The 13,406-nt window shown below is 34.0% G+C and overlaps 1 protein-coding gene across 3 annotated transcripts in view; it reads left to right on the top strand.

Moving 5' to 3' along the window:
- SNAP91 (synaptosome associated protein 91) overlaps nucleotides 1–13,406 on the top strand; it is a 94,939-nt gene that overhangs the window by 42,927 nt on the left and 38,606 nt on the right. Inside the window, exons 6-11 of one of the 3 annotated variants that reach the window (XM_070733143.1) lie at nucleotides 2,381–2,474; nucleotides 2,955–3,066; nucleotides 4,081–4,187; nucleotides 5,212–5,253; nucleotides 10,261–10,331; nucleotides 12,998–13,025. In XM_070733143.1, coding sequence (XP_070589244.1) covers nucleotides 2,381–2,474; nucleotides 2,955–3,066; nucleotides 4,081–4,187; nucleotides 5,212–5,253; nucleotides 10,261–10,331; nucleotides 12,998–13,025 — 454 coding nt within the window. Of the gene's footprint in view, nucleotides 1–2,380; nucleotides 2,475–2,954; nucleotides 3,067–4,080; nucleotides 4,188–5,211; nucleotides 5,254–10,260; nucleotides 10,475–12,997; nucleotides 13,026–13,406 lie in introns of those variants that run through there. The other 2 variants (XM_070733142.1, XM_070733141.1) reach the window with 2 other exon arrangements.

The raw sequence follows: 13,406 nt of genomic DNA, 5'->3' as shown, positions 1-13,406 counted from the left end.
AAATGGGACAAACATGAAACAAATCTAAAATATCCATTGTGTCATATACTACCTCCGATCTATTGAAGTTGGATAGCCACCCTTTCATAAATATCCCATCTGGTATACAGAATACTCATTCTTTTTATTCCAATTTTCTTGCAAATTACCAATATTAATTGTAGAATAGAATGAACGGGAAGGCACCTTGGATTCAATTTTCTGTAAAACTGAACTGTAAATTTAGAATAATTTGAAACTAAATTATGCTAAGCTAACGCTTCATAAAATGCTAATGTACTTGGTTTATATCAGGAGGTTAAAATATATTTTAGATAAGTAAGTAGCCATTTTGCTATTTTAAACAATCCAAATTCTTGTTCCAACGAAGCTAATGTTTTGGTAGTAAGATGACCAACAAAATTAATATGTTTTTTGCTCATGAAAATTTAAAAAGATCTAACCCTGCATTTTTCAAACTAGGATCATCCCAGAATTCAGTTCTCATGGGAATAAGGAACAAACTTAAGCTTCATTCCCAACTTCTAATTTTTAATGCTGGAAAAATACATGACTGTAATCTTAAAACAAGAGCTGATCCATTGCAAAGACATTAAAAGAGGTCAAATATTAACTTTCTAGTTGGGCCTAACAATTGAGCTGAAATTTGGAAAGCTAAAAGTTCCATCTTCATAAGTAATACCTTAGATCAGTGATGGCGAACCTATGGCAAGGGTGCCACAGGTGGCACGCAGAGCCATATCTGCTGGCACGCAAGTTGTTGCCCTATCTCAGCTCCAATATGCATGTGTGTGCTGGCCAACTGATTTTTGGCTCATACAGAGGCTTTGCGAGGAGTTTTTGGCTTCCAGAGAACCTCTGGGGGGATGTGAAAGGGCATTTATACCCTCCCCCAGCTCCAGGGAAGTGTTTGGAGCCTTGGGAGGGCAAAACACAAGCCTACTGCGCCCACCAGAAATTGCAAAACAGGTTGTTTCCTGCCTCCAGAGGGCTTCCGGGAGGCAGGGGAAGCTGTTTTCACCCTCCCCAGGCATTGAATTATGGGTGTGAGCACTCGCGATAGCGCACGCCCACGCTCTTTTGGCACCCAAGGAAAAAAAGGTTCCCCATAACTGCCTTAGATAATGAAAATGGGGTGGTTTGCCCATTGCACAAACATTTTCTTATTATTTTATCCATCTGTTTTAAAATGAATTAACATGGGAATCTTTTGAAGGTACACTGTACATAGTGTTCTGAAGTAATATTTATTATAATTTTATTCTTCCTAGAGACTCATAGGGATATGTAACCACCAGTTAACGTCAGTAATGATGTTTTCAGTTTTTGACAGATGCCAAGAGCTTGGCCACATATTTTCAAGATTTATTAATCAGGTGTAATACTCCTCATGTGGCATTTGAGTTGTCATTTGAGTAGTTTCTCCCTTTTTTTTCTTAAGTTTTTACAAACCTTAATATGTTATATTGTTTCAATACCAATGATATTTACACAGTATTGGTTGAAAATTAACAATTACTATCTGTAGTTATTGATGATAATTAGTGTTGGGTGAACCGAACTTGCATAGTTCGGGTCCGTGCGGAACTTGGCCGTGTTCGGTATACTGAACCCAATCCCGGACTTTTCCAGAGGGTCCGTGTTCAGGTTCGGCGTTTGATTGAAAACTGCAATACTATTGCAGTGGGGGGGGGGGTGTTGAGGCGCTCTGCACATGCCGGCTATTCAAGATCCCAGCCGGCAGTTTCAAGTGGGCGGGAGGGAATCCGGACCTTTGGAGCACAAAGAGGGAGGGGAGTCATGGATTTCCCACAGACCGGGTGTGTGTGCAAGCAAAAGGAGGTGGGGAATCCTATTTCCCATTTGTTTGGCCCCCCACCAGGAGGGGGGGTAAGAGCCGCACCTGGCCCTGGAGCCCGCTTAGGAGCCTCTCACTTGTTCCACCACGACTCTCCTGCCGGCTGCAAAGACAGGGAGGCACGGCGTCAGGACTTTCTCCCCACTGAGCTCCTGGGGATCGGAGCCTGACTTCCTCCCCAGCACTTCGCCTCATGCCAGGCCAGAGATGTTGGGGTTCGGGTTCAGGTTCGGGGCCCAAACCCGAACTCCGATGTCAAGTTTGGCCGAACCCGCCGAACCCAAACGGGTTCACCCAATACTAATGATAATATAAATATTTAGATACAATATTTCTTTTTCTTTATTTACAGTAGTCTATCAATATTAATAATAATTTCAGATGACAGTATTAAAAAGCATAAGATTATTTGACTAGTTCATCCAGAATTGAATATCACATTTTTAAAAAATGCTGCAAATTGTCTCAAAGTATTTGTTATACAACAAGATATCTAAGTTGGATTTACTTTTCTTTCCTCAGGGCTGATGGTGTAATGAGGATGATGCCCCCGGAAAAACTACTAAAAAGCATGCCAATATTACAAGGACAAATAGATGCACTTCTTGAATTTGATGTATGTGCTTATATTTTCTTCAAACTTTTATGGTTACAGAAAAAATGCTTCTTACTTTGAATATTAAAAAAAACACAATAAAACATTTAATTTGTAAAAGGAAAGTGATTGTATTTTGTCAAGCTGCAGAAAAAATAAAGAGATGATGGCTGAAGATTGAATTACCTTTTTGCGCTTCATTGAAAGTCACAACCAAGCACCATCATTTCTCCATTTGAAGTTATGCAAACTTCAAAACTATGTGCATTAATACTCAATTTCTTACCTGGTTTATCTAGATTTTATTATGTCTAACAGCCTAAACTGTCCATTCTTGTAATTTAGCATTGCATTTTTCAGAAGCATACTTTCTGTTTAGACTTCTCTTTAGATTCCTTAAGCTGAACAATAAATATATCTGCTAATGTTTTACATTGTGCTGGAAGAAAAGCTAGTCTGAACATTGTGTGTTTGTAATAAATATGGGCTTTTCTTATATAGATTCATCCTAATGAACTGACAAATGGGGTCATAAATGCTGCATTTATGCTTCTGTTCAAAGATCTCATCAAGCTTTTTGCTTGTTACAATGATGGAGTCATTAATTTATTAGGTATGTGATTCTTTTTTGGATCTATGATTGTAGCCAGATTATTTTTGGTCATATTCTTTCAAAAGAATACTAAATCCCCCCCCCACCCCAAATACTGCAATCTAACTAATCACAGGTGTGGAACATCTCTATACTCAAGCACTTTAGTTAGGAAACTTGCATTAAGCAATAAGAACCAACACCATTGCCTGTGTCATTATAGCAATAGCACTTAGCCAATATACTGCTTTACAGCCAGAGTCAGCATATTGCCTTCCCCCCCCCCAACAATCTAGGCCCTCATTTTACTGACCTTGGAAGGATGAGTCAACTTTGAGCCTGGTGAGATTCAGGCTGCCAAATTGCAGGCAACCGGCCGTCAGCAAATGTAGCCTGCTGCACTACAGTCTAACCACTGCACCACCAAGAGCTCGTATTATTGTGGAAGAATAAGCCTCAGCAATCCAGGTAGCAAATCCAAGGCCAGAGTCTTGTTTTGCTAATTTAAAGATTGAAGGCTCGCTTTTTATTACAAACATCTGGCTGTGTCCAAATACTGTATTTAGTGATGCTTAGATAAGCACTTCAGCATACGCTTTTGGCAATGTATTAATGAAGCAAACTTCCTATTTGGCACATATCATCTATTCATGTTTTTGTTCTTTCACCCAAATAAAGAGCCCCTACCAGATAAAAATAAAGTTGTACCAAGCAAATGGTTGCAAACACACTCAGTTAGCTAAGGTTTTTTTAAAAAATTCATTGTTGATTTTGTCTTAGAAACACATTTTCCTGGGATTACACTTTAAAGAAAGAAAAATAATTAAGGCTAGGGAATACTATGAAATAATACTTGACTTGTAGAGATTTGCTGAGTGGAATAGGACAAAAAACAAATCTGGCCGTAATTGCTTTCTGCCCCTTTTTAATAATATCACTTATGAAGATTTTTCTTCATAGTGAAATGTCAAGTCTTCAGATGTTCTGCTTATGAAGAATACTAGAGATTGAGATTGTCAAATATATCTCTTCCAGAGAAGTTTTTTGAAATGAAGAAAGGACAGTGCAAAGATGCCCTTGAAATTTACAAGCGGTTTCTTACTAGGATGACGAGAGTATCAGAATTTCTTAAAATTGCAGAGGTAAGTGAAACATTCATAGAAAGAATATAGGCTGTAAAGATTGAAAATATTCTGCAATGTACTGAATGTTGTGAAAAAGACCGGAAAATGGAAGAAATAATGATTATATTTCACGTAAGTCACACATTTAAAATAATAGTACATTGATTTGTGATTTAACTATTAGTGAACATTCGTAAAATGGAAAGAAATGACAGTCAACTAATGGAAGTAATAACCAAGTGATTGGTTTTCAACATCCAATGTTTGCATGTTTTTTCAGTTGAATGCTTCATGGTATGTACAAAGAGGTCCCAAAGACCTATGCCTCAAGTTGTAAAAAAATAAAATAAATAGAGGTATACTTAGAAAATGTGTGAAAGGATTAACACAATCCAGAGATTAAAGCAAACATAAGAAAAAAATTGATCTTGATTTTTTAAAAAATTTGTTGTATTTGTTAAAGCTACCAAACTCCAAGAAGAATCTAAGGGATGTACAATAAGTCTAATAGATGTATTTAAAAAAACAGCTAAAAACCTTGGTATTGTTTTCTGTAAGATGGCACAGAGAGAAACTTTAAAAATACACTTGTTTATTTGTTTAATTGATTGATTAATTAATATCACTTAAATAAATTTTGATTATTACAGTCTACATCAGGGGTGTCAAACTCACAGGCCGGATGCGCTGGCCACGACCACTCCTGTTTTAGTGAAGGGGCGGGGGAATTGCAATACATCATGTGATGTTACAACATGTCATCCAAGTTTGACACCCCTGGACTACAACAGCATAGTTGCATTTGTTAAATCCCCAAAGTATCTGTTTTTTGGTCTGGCTTATCTCAAAAATCAGTTCAGTCTTGAAAGCTTCTAGAAGTTTCTCTCTCTCAGATGATAATAACTATGTTACACTTAACAATTCAGTTCACCTGTTGTTGCTTGATGATTTATATTGCTTTTTATATTGTGAGCACATTTACCATCGCAAATGTGAAACTTGAAATAATTTTATTTTTATTTATTTGTTTCTTGATCCACAGCAAGTTGGAATTGACAAAGGCGATATTCCCGATCTCACGCAAGTAAGTTGCATTCAGCTTGACAGTAGATAAAGGTAACAAAAAAAAATTCTGTTAGCTAGCAACCTAAATATGTTGGTTTTTTTCAAGATATGCTTCCTGAAAATGGCAACAATTTTGATCATAGGTTTGTTTCTACATTAGGATTTCCAATTTTAGAAAATTTAGAAAATTTCCATTTTTAGGTTATTTAGAAATATTGTATGTAACGAAAAAAGCTTCCACTTTTCCCTCCTTTCCAAACTCTGAGAGTACAATATCTATGGAGATTCTCAATCATCCATGTCATAGTTGTCCCAAAGGCAACCTTCTTGTTTTGCTTGAAGACGTTTTAACATAAGGATGACGTACTTGTAAGCATTATGATGGCATCCTATCTGTATAACAATTTAATATTTTGCATCTAAATGAAACAGATATAGTTCTAATTACACATTACAGGTAGGTAGGATTAAAATTACACTGACTTAGCATTACACAACTATAAAAATAATCATTGGCTTTTTCACAGTAATGTGCTAGAATTTGTTTGAAGTACAGTAAATAAGTTCAGATACCATTCTCCTTTTTGCTTACTGCTTTTCTTTTGACAGAATAGATGATTACTGTAGCTTCAAATGAACATGTTTTGTCTTGCTTTGGTTATAGTTTTTATTTTGTGCTTTTTCGTGATAATGCCCAATCATAGTTGGAAAGTGAATGTTGGAAATGTAATCTTGTTTAAATTGAAACCAAGACATTTTGTAAATTCCTTAATCATGAAAAATAATATTTGTATTTTCCAGTTTTATATATTTTATATATCTTCCAGTATTTTAGCGTGCTAGGAAATTGTTCAACACACCGGTCTTCTTAAGACTGCTGTTGGTATCATATTCAATAATGGAGAATTTGCAGACTTTACCATCATCATCCATGATGGACATGGTAGAATGCTCCTCATCCATAAAAGCCAATGTCATGACTTCATGCTTGCCTGTTGGCATGCAGCTAAAGCAATAGTTTAAAACAACTTGGAGTTTGAAAGCATTTTGTTTTAATTTAAATTACTTTTTTTCTTACCCTTTCTTTTGGATATCTTAATATCCATGCTGTTATGAGCATTTTTGAATGTCCTTGTACATGATTTAGAACTGGAGTGGCAAACTCACTCCTTGTTCTAGGTGCCGTCACATGATAAAACAAGGGTGGGCGGGGCCAGTGTATAAATGAATGAAACATGAACAGAACTTGATTTTTGAATATATGCATAATCGTATTGCACAGTTGATGATCTATTATTATAAAAATAAATAAATAAATAACAGCACAATCATTTAATTTCCCTAAAAGTCTCCTTCACCTACCGTACTTAACTTATACGTCTTTCAATTTGAACAGAATAAGTTAGAGGCCTTGATTAATGTTCTCTTTTGTTTTTAAGGTAATTTATTAAATTTCAGTAACATGAGTAAAGGGTAAAGAAGCAGGGAGAAAAGAAAGTTGAAATGATGGGAAAAGACAAAAAGAAAAATAAAATTTGCAGAAAGATCCCTTATCTGTTTGCAAGTAATGTTTTGACTTATTAAATATAGAAAGGCATAGTGTAATCATACTATACAAAATACAAAAATACAAAAGTATTTTCTAAAATGGTGAGCTAGATGGCAGCACTTAGCTGACCTTGACTGGTCTCAAAAAATCAAGCAAGGCAGACCAAATGGTGCTTGGAGGGGAGAACACCACAAAATCCTAGAGTAACAGATTAAGATTAGATTGGAAAATAAAAAAAAACTAACACAAATAAACAGAGACAGTGGCAAATCAGTTCTATATTGTTGCCAAGAGAAAACATCAATATGACCTCCTCAAGCATCAATATCCACTTGAGGAAAACATAGCTTCATCAATTCGAATAAATTCCATACAGCAAACATCCTATGGATTCACAAATGGAGATTTCTGATTATGCTTTGAAATAGCATAATGACTACTTTTGTTTTTACATTATTTATATTCGTTTATATATTTATTTTACTGTTAAATAGTTATGTATTTAACTATTTATATAAACTAATAAACGTGTGTGCTCAAAAAATTGGTGCTTTATTAACACATTATGAATCAATAAAGTCTTCATTACCCATTTTTGTAAGATTAGAAGTAAATTTCCTAATTATTTCATGATCTTGTATTTGGTATTCATCCTATTAGTGTCTTTTTATATTTTCAGAAATGATAATAGAATAATACTTGAGTGCTTTTCTGTCTTATGATGAAGAATAGGATGATTCAGTGATCCATTATGACAAAATATTAAAGAAAGAACATAAGCAATTCATATCATCATAGAGGAGGTTGTGAAATATATTTCTTTAACATTTGGAGAAAAGGGATGTGTTGGCCAATAGACCATACTATTCCATCTCTGATAATGGACAAAAAGTTGACGGAAAAGTCGAATATTTGTCGATTTAATTCTATTTTAATGATGCCTTTATAAGTAATGGTTCTAGAAAGGCTCTGGCACAGTCCTTTGGGATTGGGCGGCATAGAAGTCGAATCAATCAATCAATCAATCAAATCAACAAACAAACAAATATTAGTATTACAGATCATATGATTTGAACTGGTGACTTATAGCTTGTAAGTCCAGTTCATTCCATATCCCTGGGGAAAATTATAACAGATGTTCTCATGGGGAAAATAGATTATTAAGTATATTGGTTTAGTTTTAACTTCAATTTCTACTGTGTTGTGTTTATATGTTTATTTCTTATTTTTTATGCCGTCCTGAGTCTCCGGAGAAGGGAGGTCTAGAAATTGAAATAAATAAATAATTAAGTAATTAATACATAAATAAATAAATAAATAAAATCTATACTGCAGATTTTCTGTTGTGAATCTAGATATTACTTCTAGTAATCTAAGTATACTTTGGAAGTTGAAGTTTACACAAGGTTAAAAAAGTTTGTATTAAATCTGTGGTGTATGTCCAACTCTGTTGCAATGTGAAGGTAATTTGTTATAAATTAAACAGGTTCAGCAGCGGTGTTGCTAATTTAATCCTAGCTACAATCTTTCTATATTATGCCCAACCAAGTTTTCAATGGTTTAAATTTAATCTACTATTTAAAAACTCATAGGTATTGTTAACCTAAGTGATGAAAATGAAGAGTCATTTAAAGCATGTACAATTTATGGACTTCTTGTCTTGATGAAATGTAATGTAACCTAAAAGCTGGAAAAAAATTCTGATCACTGGAAATCTTTTTATATAGGTATTATTCCCTCTGGAAATTCCAAATATATTCTTTGTTCTTACTGCACTTGGAGTCTTTTCTCATATTAATACCAGTAACAGCAAGAGCATGAATAGATTAAAGCAGTAGTATGAATATTAAGGGAGATATTACTTAAATTGAATTTAATCATAATTGTAATATTAATGTTTGAGTTTTTTTAAAAAATGTTTTTACATTGGCTGACTAGAAAACTCTTACTTTATTATTTGTTTGTTTGTCAAAACATGTTCAAGCTAGCAGGTATTGGTATAAACATAAACAAAAGCAAAGCAGGTATAGGTAAATTTGAACAATAGGACAGTGAGACAGGGACAGTAGGCACAATGATGTTCTTATGCACGCCCCTTACAGATATCTTAGGAATGAGGTGAGGTCGACTGTAGACGTCTAAGGTTAAAGTTTTGGGCCCCCCCCCCCGCCCCCGATTCAGGTAGTACATTCCAGGCATTGATCACTCTGTTGCTGAAATCGTATTTTCTGCAGTTGCGTTTCGAGTGGTTTACACTGAGTTTGAATCTATTGTGTGCTCTTGTATTGTTGCAATTGAAGTATTCATTGACATGTAGGACATTGTGATAGATGATTTTATGAACTACATTTAGATCCGATTGAAGGCGATGCAGCTCTAATTTATCTAAACCCAAAATTTCAAATCTAGTGGAATAAGGCATTCTGTTGCAAGTAGAGGAGTGGAGGACTCTTCTTGTGAAATATTTCTGGACTCTCTCAATTGTATTAATGTCCGATACGCAGTGCAGGTTCCATACAGGTGAATTGTATCAGAGAATTGGTCTAGCAAATGTTTTGTATTCTCTGGTTCACAGTGTAATATTGCCAGAGAAGAAGCTATGCAAGATTAGATTAACAGCTCTTAGTGCTTTTTTGGCAATGTTATTACAGTGGGCTCTGGCACTTAGGTCATTAGATGTAAGTTGATGATTCTTTTTAAAAATTAAAACATGCCCTGAGCAGGTCTGAAAAAATTATTCTAAAGAACGTCCTGAGCTGCTTTTAAGAAATAGTCAGACTAGTAACAAACTTTGAAGGACTAACTAGGTTTCATGAAAAACAGAATTCTGATCACTAACCTTCAGCATTCAGAATCTCCAATATGTAATGGGTTCGGTGTCTTATGCCCCTCCTTTATAGTATTAGACATGAGAAAATGGAAGTTTGTTTAGGCATTGTTTAAAATTACAGGGAGGACTTCAAGTTTTGTGTCCATTTTTGTATATATTGTTACAGATCATTTTTGTATATATTGTGTTGTGTTACAGATCTAATTCTACAGAAGAAATTGCCAGATTTTTCATTGAATATGTATTTAAGTAGGCATGCATATATTTTTTGTAGAAATTGATATTTGTGCTATTAATAATGTTTAATATATACCCATTCTGGTTTCAGTTTGTATTCCAACTAATAACCTCTTCCTTCAAAAAATGTACTTCACCATAATATACAACCTATAGTAGCATGGAAGTTGTCTTTTGCACAGTTTTATGCATTAAGTGGGATAGATGACAAATAAATTTAACAAACTAACAAATAAATAAATAAATAAATAAATAAATAAATAAATAAATAAATAAATAAATAGCATATGTATGCAAATAATAGATTCAGAGAAGGAGAAAAACCCCTGGCAATGCCTCTTGAACTCTTTATCAGTTGCTTTTTCTAATGCTCCTTGGTTTTAAATGTATCTTTTGGTTATATTTTTTAGGCTCCCAGTAGTCTTATGGAGACTCTTGAACAGCATCTAAATACTTTGGAAGGAAAGAAACCTGGGAACAAGTATGAAGAGATTTTATAGATTGATCTAATGAAGTTGCAGGGAGAGAATCTAGTTTGAGCATTGCTTGGTGATGTTTTTGGCTCCTTGCTAGCAAAAGCATTAAGCGTTCATTATGATATAGTAAACACAAAACAGCATCTCAACTGATGATTGTAATAAGCCACACGTTTCTCTCTGTTCTTGAACTTCTCATTGTCTAATGATAGCTTGCATTTGATAGCCACTAATTGAAGGAATATTAACAACATAGAGCTTTTCTAGTATCTATACATCTACCGTACTTCTTCACACAAACACATTGTCTCCAGTTCTTCCTTTCAGAATGGGTAGTACATATATGTAATGTTGAGACTATTGCTTACATGTTGGTATGAAGTACCATATATTATTGGTTTTCCGGGGCAGCAAACATGGCATAACAGTCATGTTTCCAGCTGATGAAAGAAACTGTAACATAGAATAGATGTGTGCTAATACACATGATATATTTGACCATGTAGGATTGCAACTATAAATACAGATACTATAAATGAGTAAAACAGATATTTGTAGCTTATATCAGTGGGTTCCTTTTCTCACACAGTGAACTTGAAACTTGGCTGTGTCACTTAGTACAATAAAAACTGGATGCATTTATGATATTATATAAAATTACTAAAGGATATTGCTTCCTTTTCATCTCTGCATTTTTGGCATATTCCAAAAATCAATTACATGATATTAATACAAAATGGGATATCCAAGATCTGACCTTTATGTTGCACAGAAATTATTGTAAAGTAGAATATGTTTGAATATTATAGGTAGCCTAATACAGTCCAATTAAATTTAACCAAGTTTGTAATCCTAATTAACGCAAGGCTAACAGAACTCAACAGAATTGCCTCCTGAGTATACCTGCTACAAATAACCAGTTTTTAAGCTAACCTAGAAAGTTCCTTATGTCCTGGTGACGTTTAAATATATTAAAGGGTTAAATAAGGTCCAGGAGGGAAGTGTTTTTAATAGGAAAGTGAACACAAGAACAAGGGGACACAATCTGAAGTTAGTTGGGGGAAAGATCAAAAGCAACATGAGAAAATATTATTTTACTGAAAGAGTAGTAGATCCTTGGAACAAACTTCCAGCAGAAGTGGTAGATAAATCCACAGTAACTGAATTTAAACATGCCTGGGATAAACATATATCCATCCTAAGATAAAATACAGAAAATAGTATAAGGGCAGACTAGATGGACCATGAGGTCTTTTTCTGCCGTCAGACTTCTATGTTTCTATGTTTCTATTCTAAGCAGACTTCTTTTAATGGTCTATATTTTATCATCCAATGGTAATAGAGATTAGAAGAAATTAAAATAGGCTGACAGTAACTGATCTTGTTTTTCTGTATCCCTCTTTTTTATTTGCATAATGGATCTTTTGCCATTTAGTGACGGGTAAGTAAACTTAACACACTATGTGTCCGGCTGTATTTGCATCAGTCTCTTTAATGAAAGCTTATATTTTGTGAATATTAGTTTCTTACCAGTAATTGGCATGCTGTTTTGGAACTCTGGAAAATGAAATGCCTGTGAAGCACAATGGTAATTTTCATGTTTATAGTATTTATGAAAATATAATTTCTATTCTAAAAAGATAATTAATTGTAAACTCATACTGTTAGCTAAATTGTTACATGGCTTACTGGCTCACTGATTTTATTTAGCCCCTTGCAGTAAACCATAAAAAGATTAAGCTCCTATAATGCTTTTAGGATGTGATAAGAGTCCACATTTAATCTTTTTAACCAAACTATTCAAAATCAAAGGGAAGTTAAAAAACTTAAAAAAAAAAGATTTGGGTAACAAGTATTGATTGAATTTTGTTTGGAGTTGATAAGACTTTAATTTATGATTTGTATTTAGGGCAAGATTTAGCTATATATATATATATATAGAAGGGATGGACAGTTCAGAAATATAACATTAAATTACATAGATATTGTTAGATTCACGTGTAAATGAAGAGGTGAGTCACAGGAACGGTTCAGCACCTTTATTCAGCACTCTATTAGCTAGAACCAATACGGATTGCTGGCAGGCTGCAGGGAAGCTGCTTTAAAGGGCTTCCCTGAAGCTTGCTAGCCACTGACAGGAGTTTATGTCTCCCACTGCTAGATTAGCCAATCAGCAGCAGCTATGCAAATAATCACTAAGTCCATCTGTACTTAACAGATATGAATATATGTAGTACTATATGTATAATATTATAAGGTTATAAAACCACACAATTCACAGAATTGAAAAATATATTTTTATACAGCTTATAGCTAAAATTATTGATTTACTTTAAAATATAGCCATATCAAGATATATAGTGTTAGCTAAGGTTTCCTGAAGAGTTAAATTAACATTTGGATGATATGTTGCAGCATCAGGAAGATGAGAGTAAGAACTAATTTTTTTAAAAAAAGAGCAATGAAAAATGGTTCAGGAAGAAACAAATTATCCCTATTTTTAATATGTTTTCCATCTGTTTTCAAAATGAAACATTTATTTTACAATTATATAGGCAATCACTGTTGTTTAAAATCACATGTATACAGTCTGTCAGATTTTTCCTGTGAGTTTACAACTAGCAAATAAAGTCTGTTCCTGAATCATATTTTCTTAATTTAATTTTTCTAGGTCTGGTGCTGGTTCCCCCTTGGGCAAGGTAACCTAAAAATTGATATTAGTAGTTGAGTCTTCAATTAAGTATATAAACTGGAAAAGTCTTGTACTTTGTAAGAATGTATAAAATTGATATTCAGTCTCTTTTAGTTTATATCCTGCACACTTATATTATTTTTCCACAGGTTGTGTAAAAATATCACACAGTTTAACTCTTTCCACTGTGACTTCTTTCCAGAGGTTTAAACTATAGAATCAAACATAAACATATATCCACAGGAAATAAATTGTCCTTTAGCCCCAGTGATATAGATGTGATTTCAGTGGCACCAAAGGGACACTCGATTCCCTAGATTCAAACAAGTAATATACTGTATTTTTCAGAGGATAAGATGCACCGAAGTATAAGACGCGCTTTAGTTTT

The sequence above is a fragment of the Erythrolamprus reginae genome, chromosome 1 (genome assembly GCF_031021105.1).
Source record: "Erythrolamprus reginae isolate rEryReg1 chromosome 1, rEryReg1.hap1, whole genome shotgun sequence".
In the NCBI taxonomy this organism is placed as follows: Eukaryota; Metazoa; Chordata; class Lepidosauria; order Squamata; family Dipsadidae; genus Erythrolamprus; species Erythrolamprus reginae.
The sequence above is the reverse complement of the archived record's forward strand: the minus strand, read 5'-3'. Positions and strand labels throughout refer to the sequence as shown.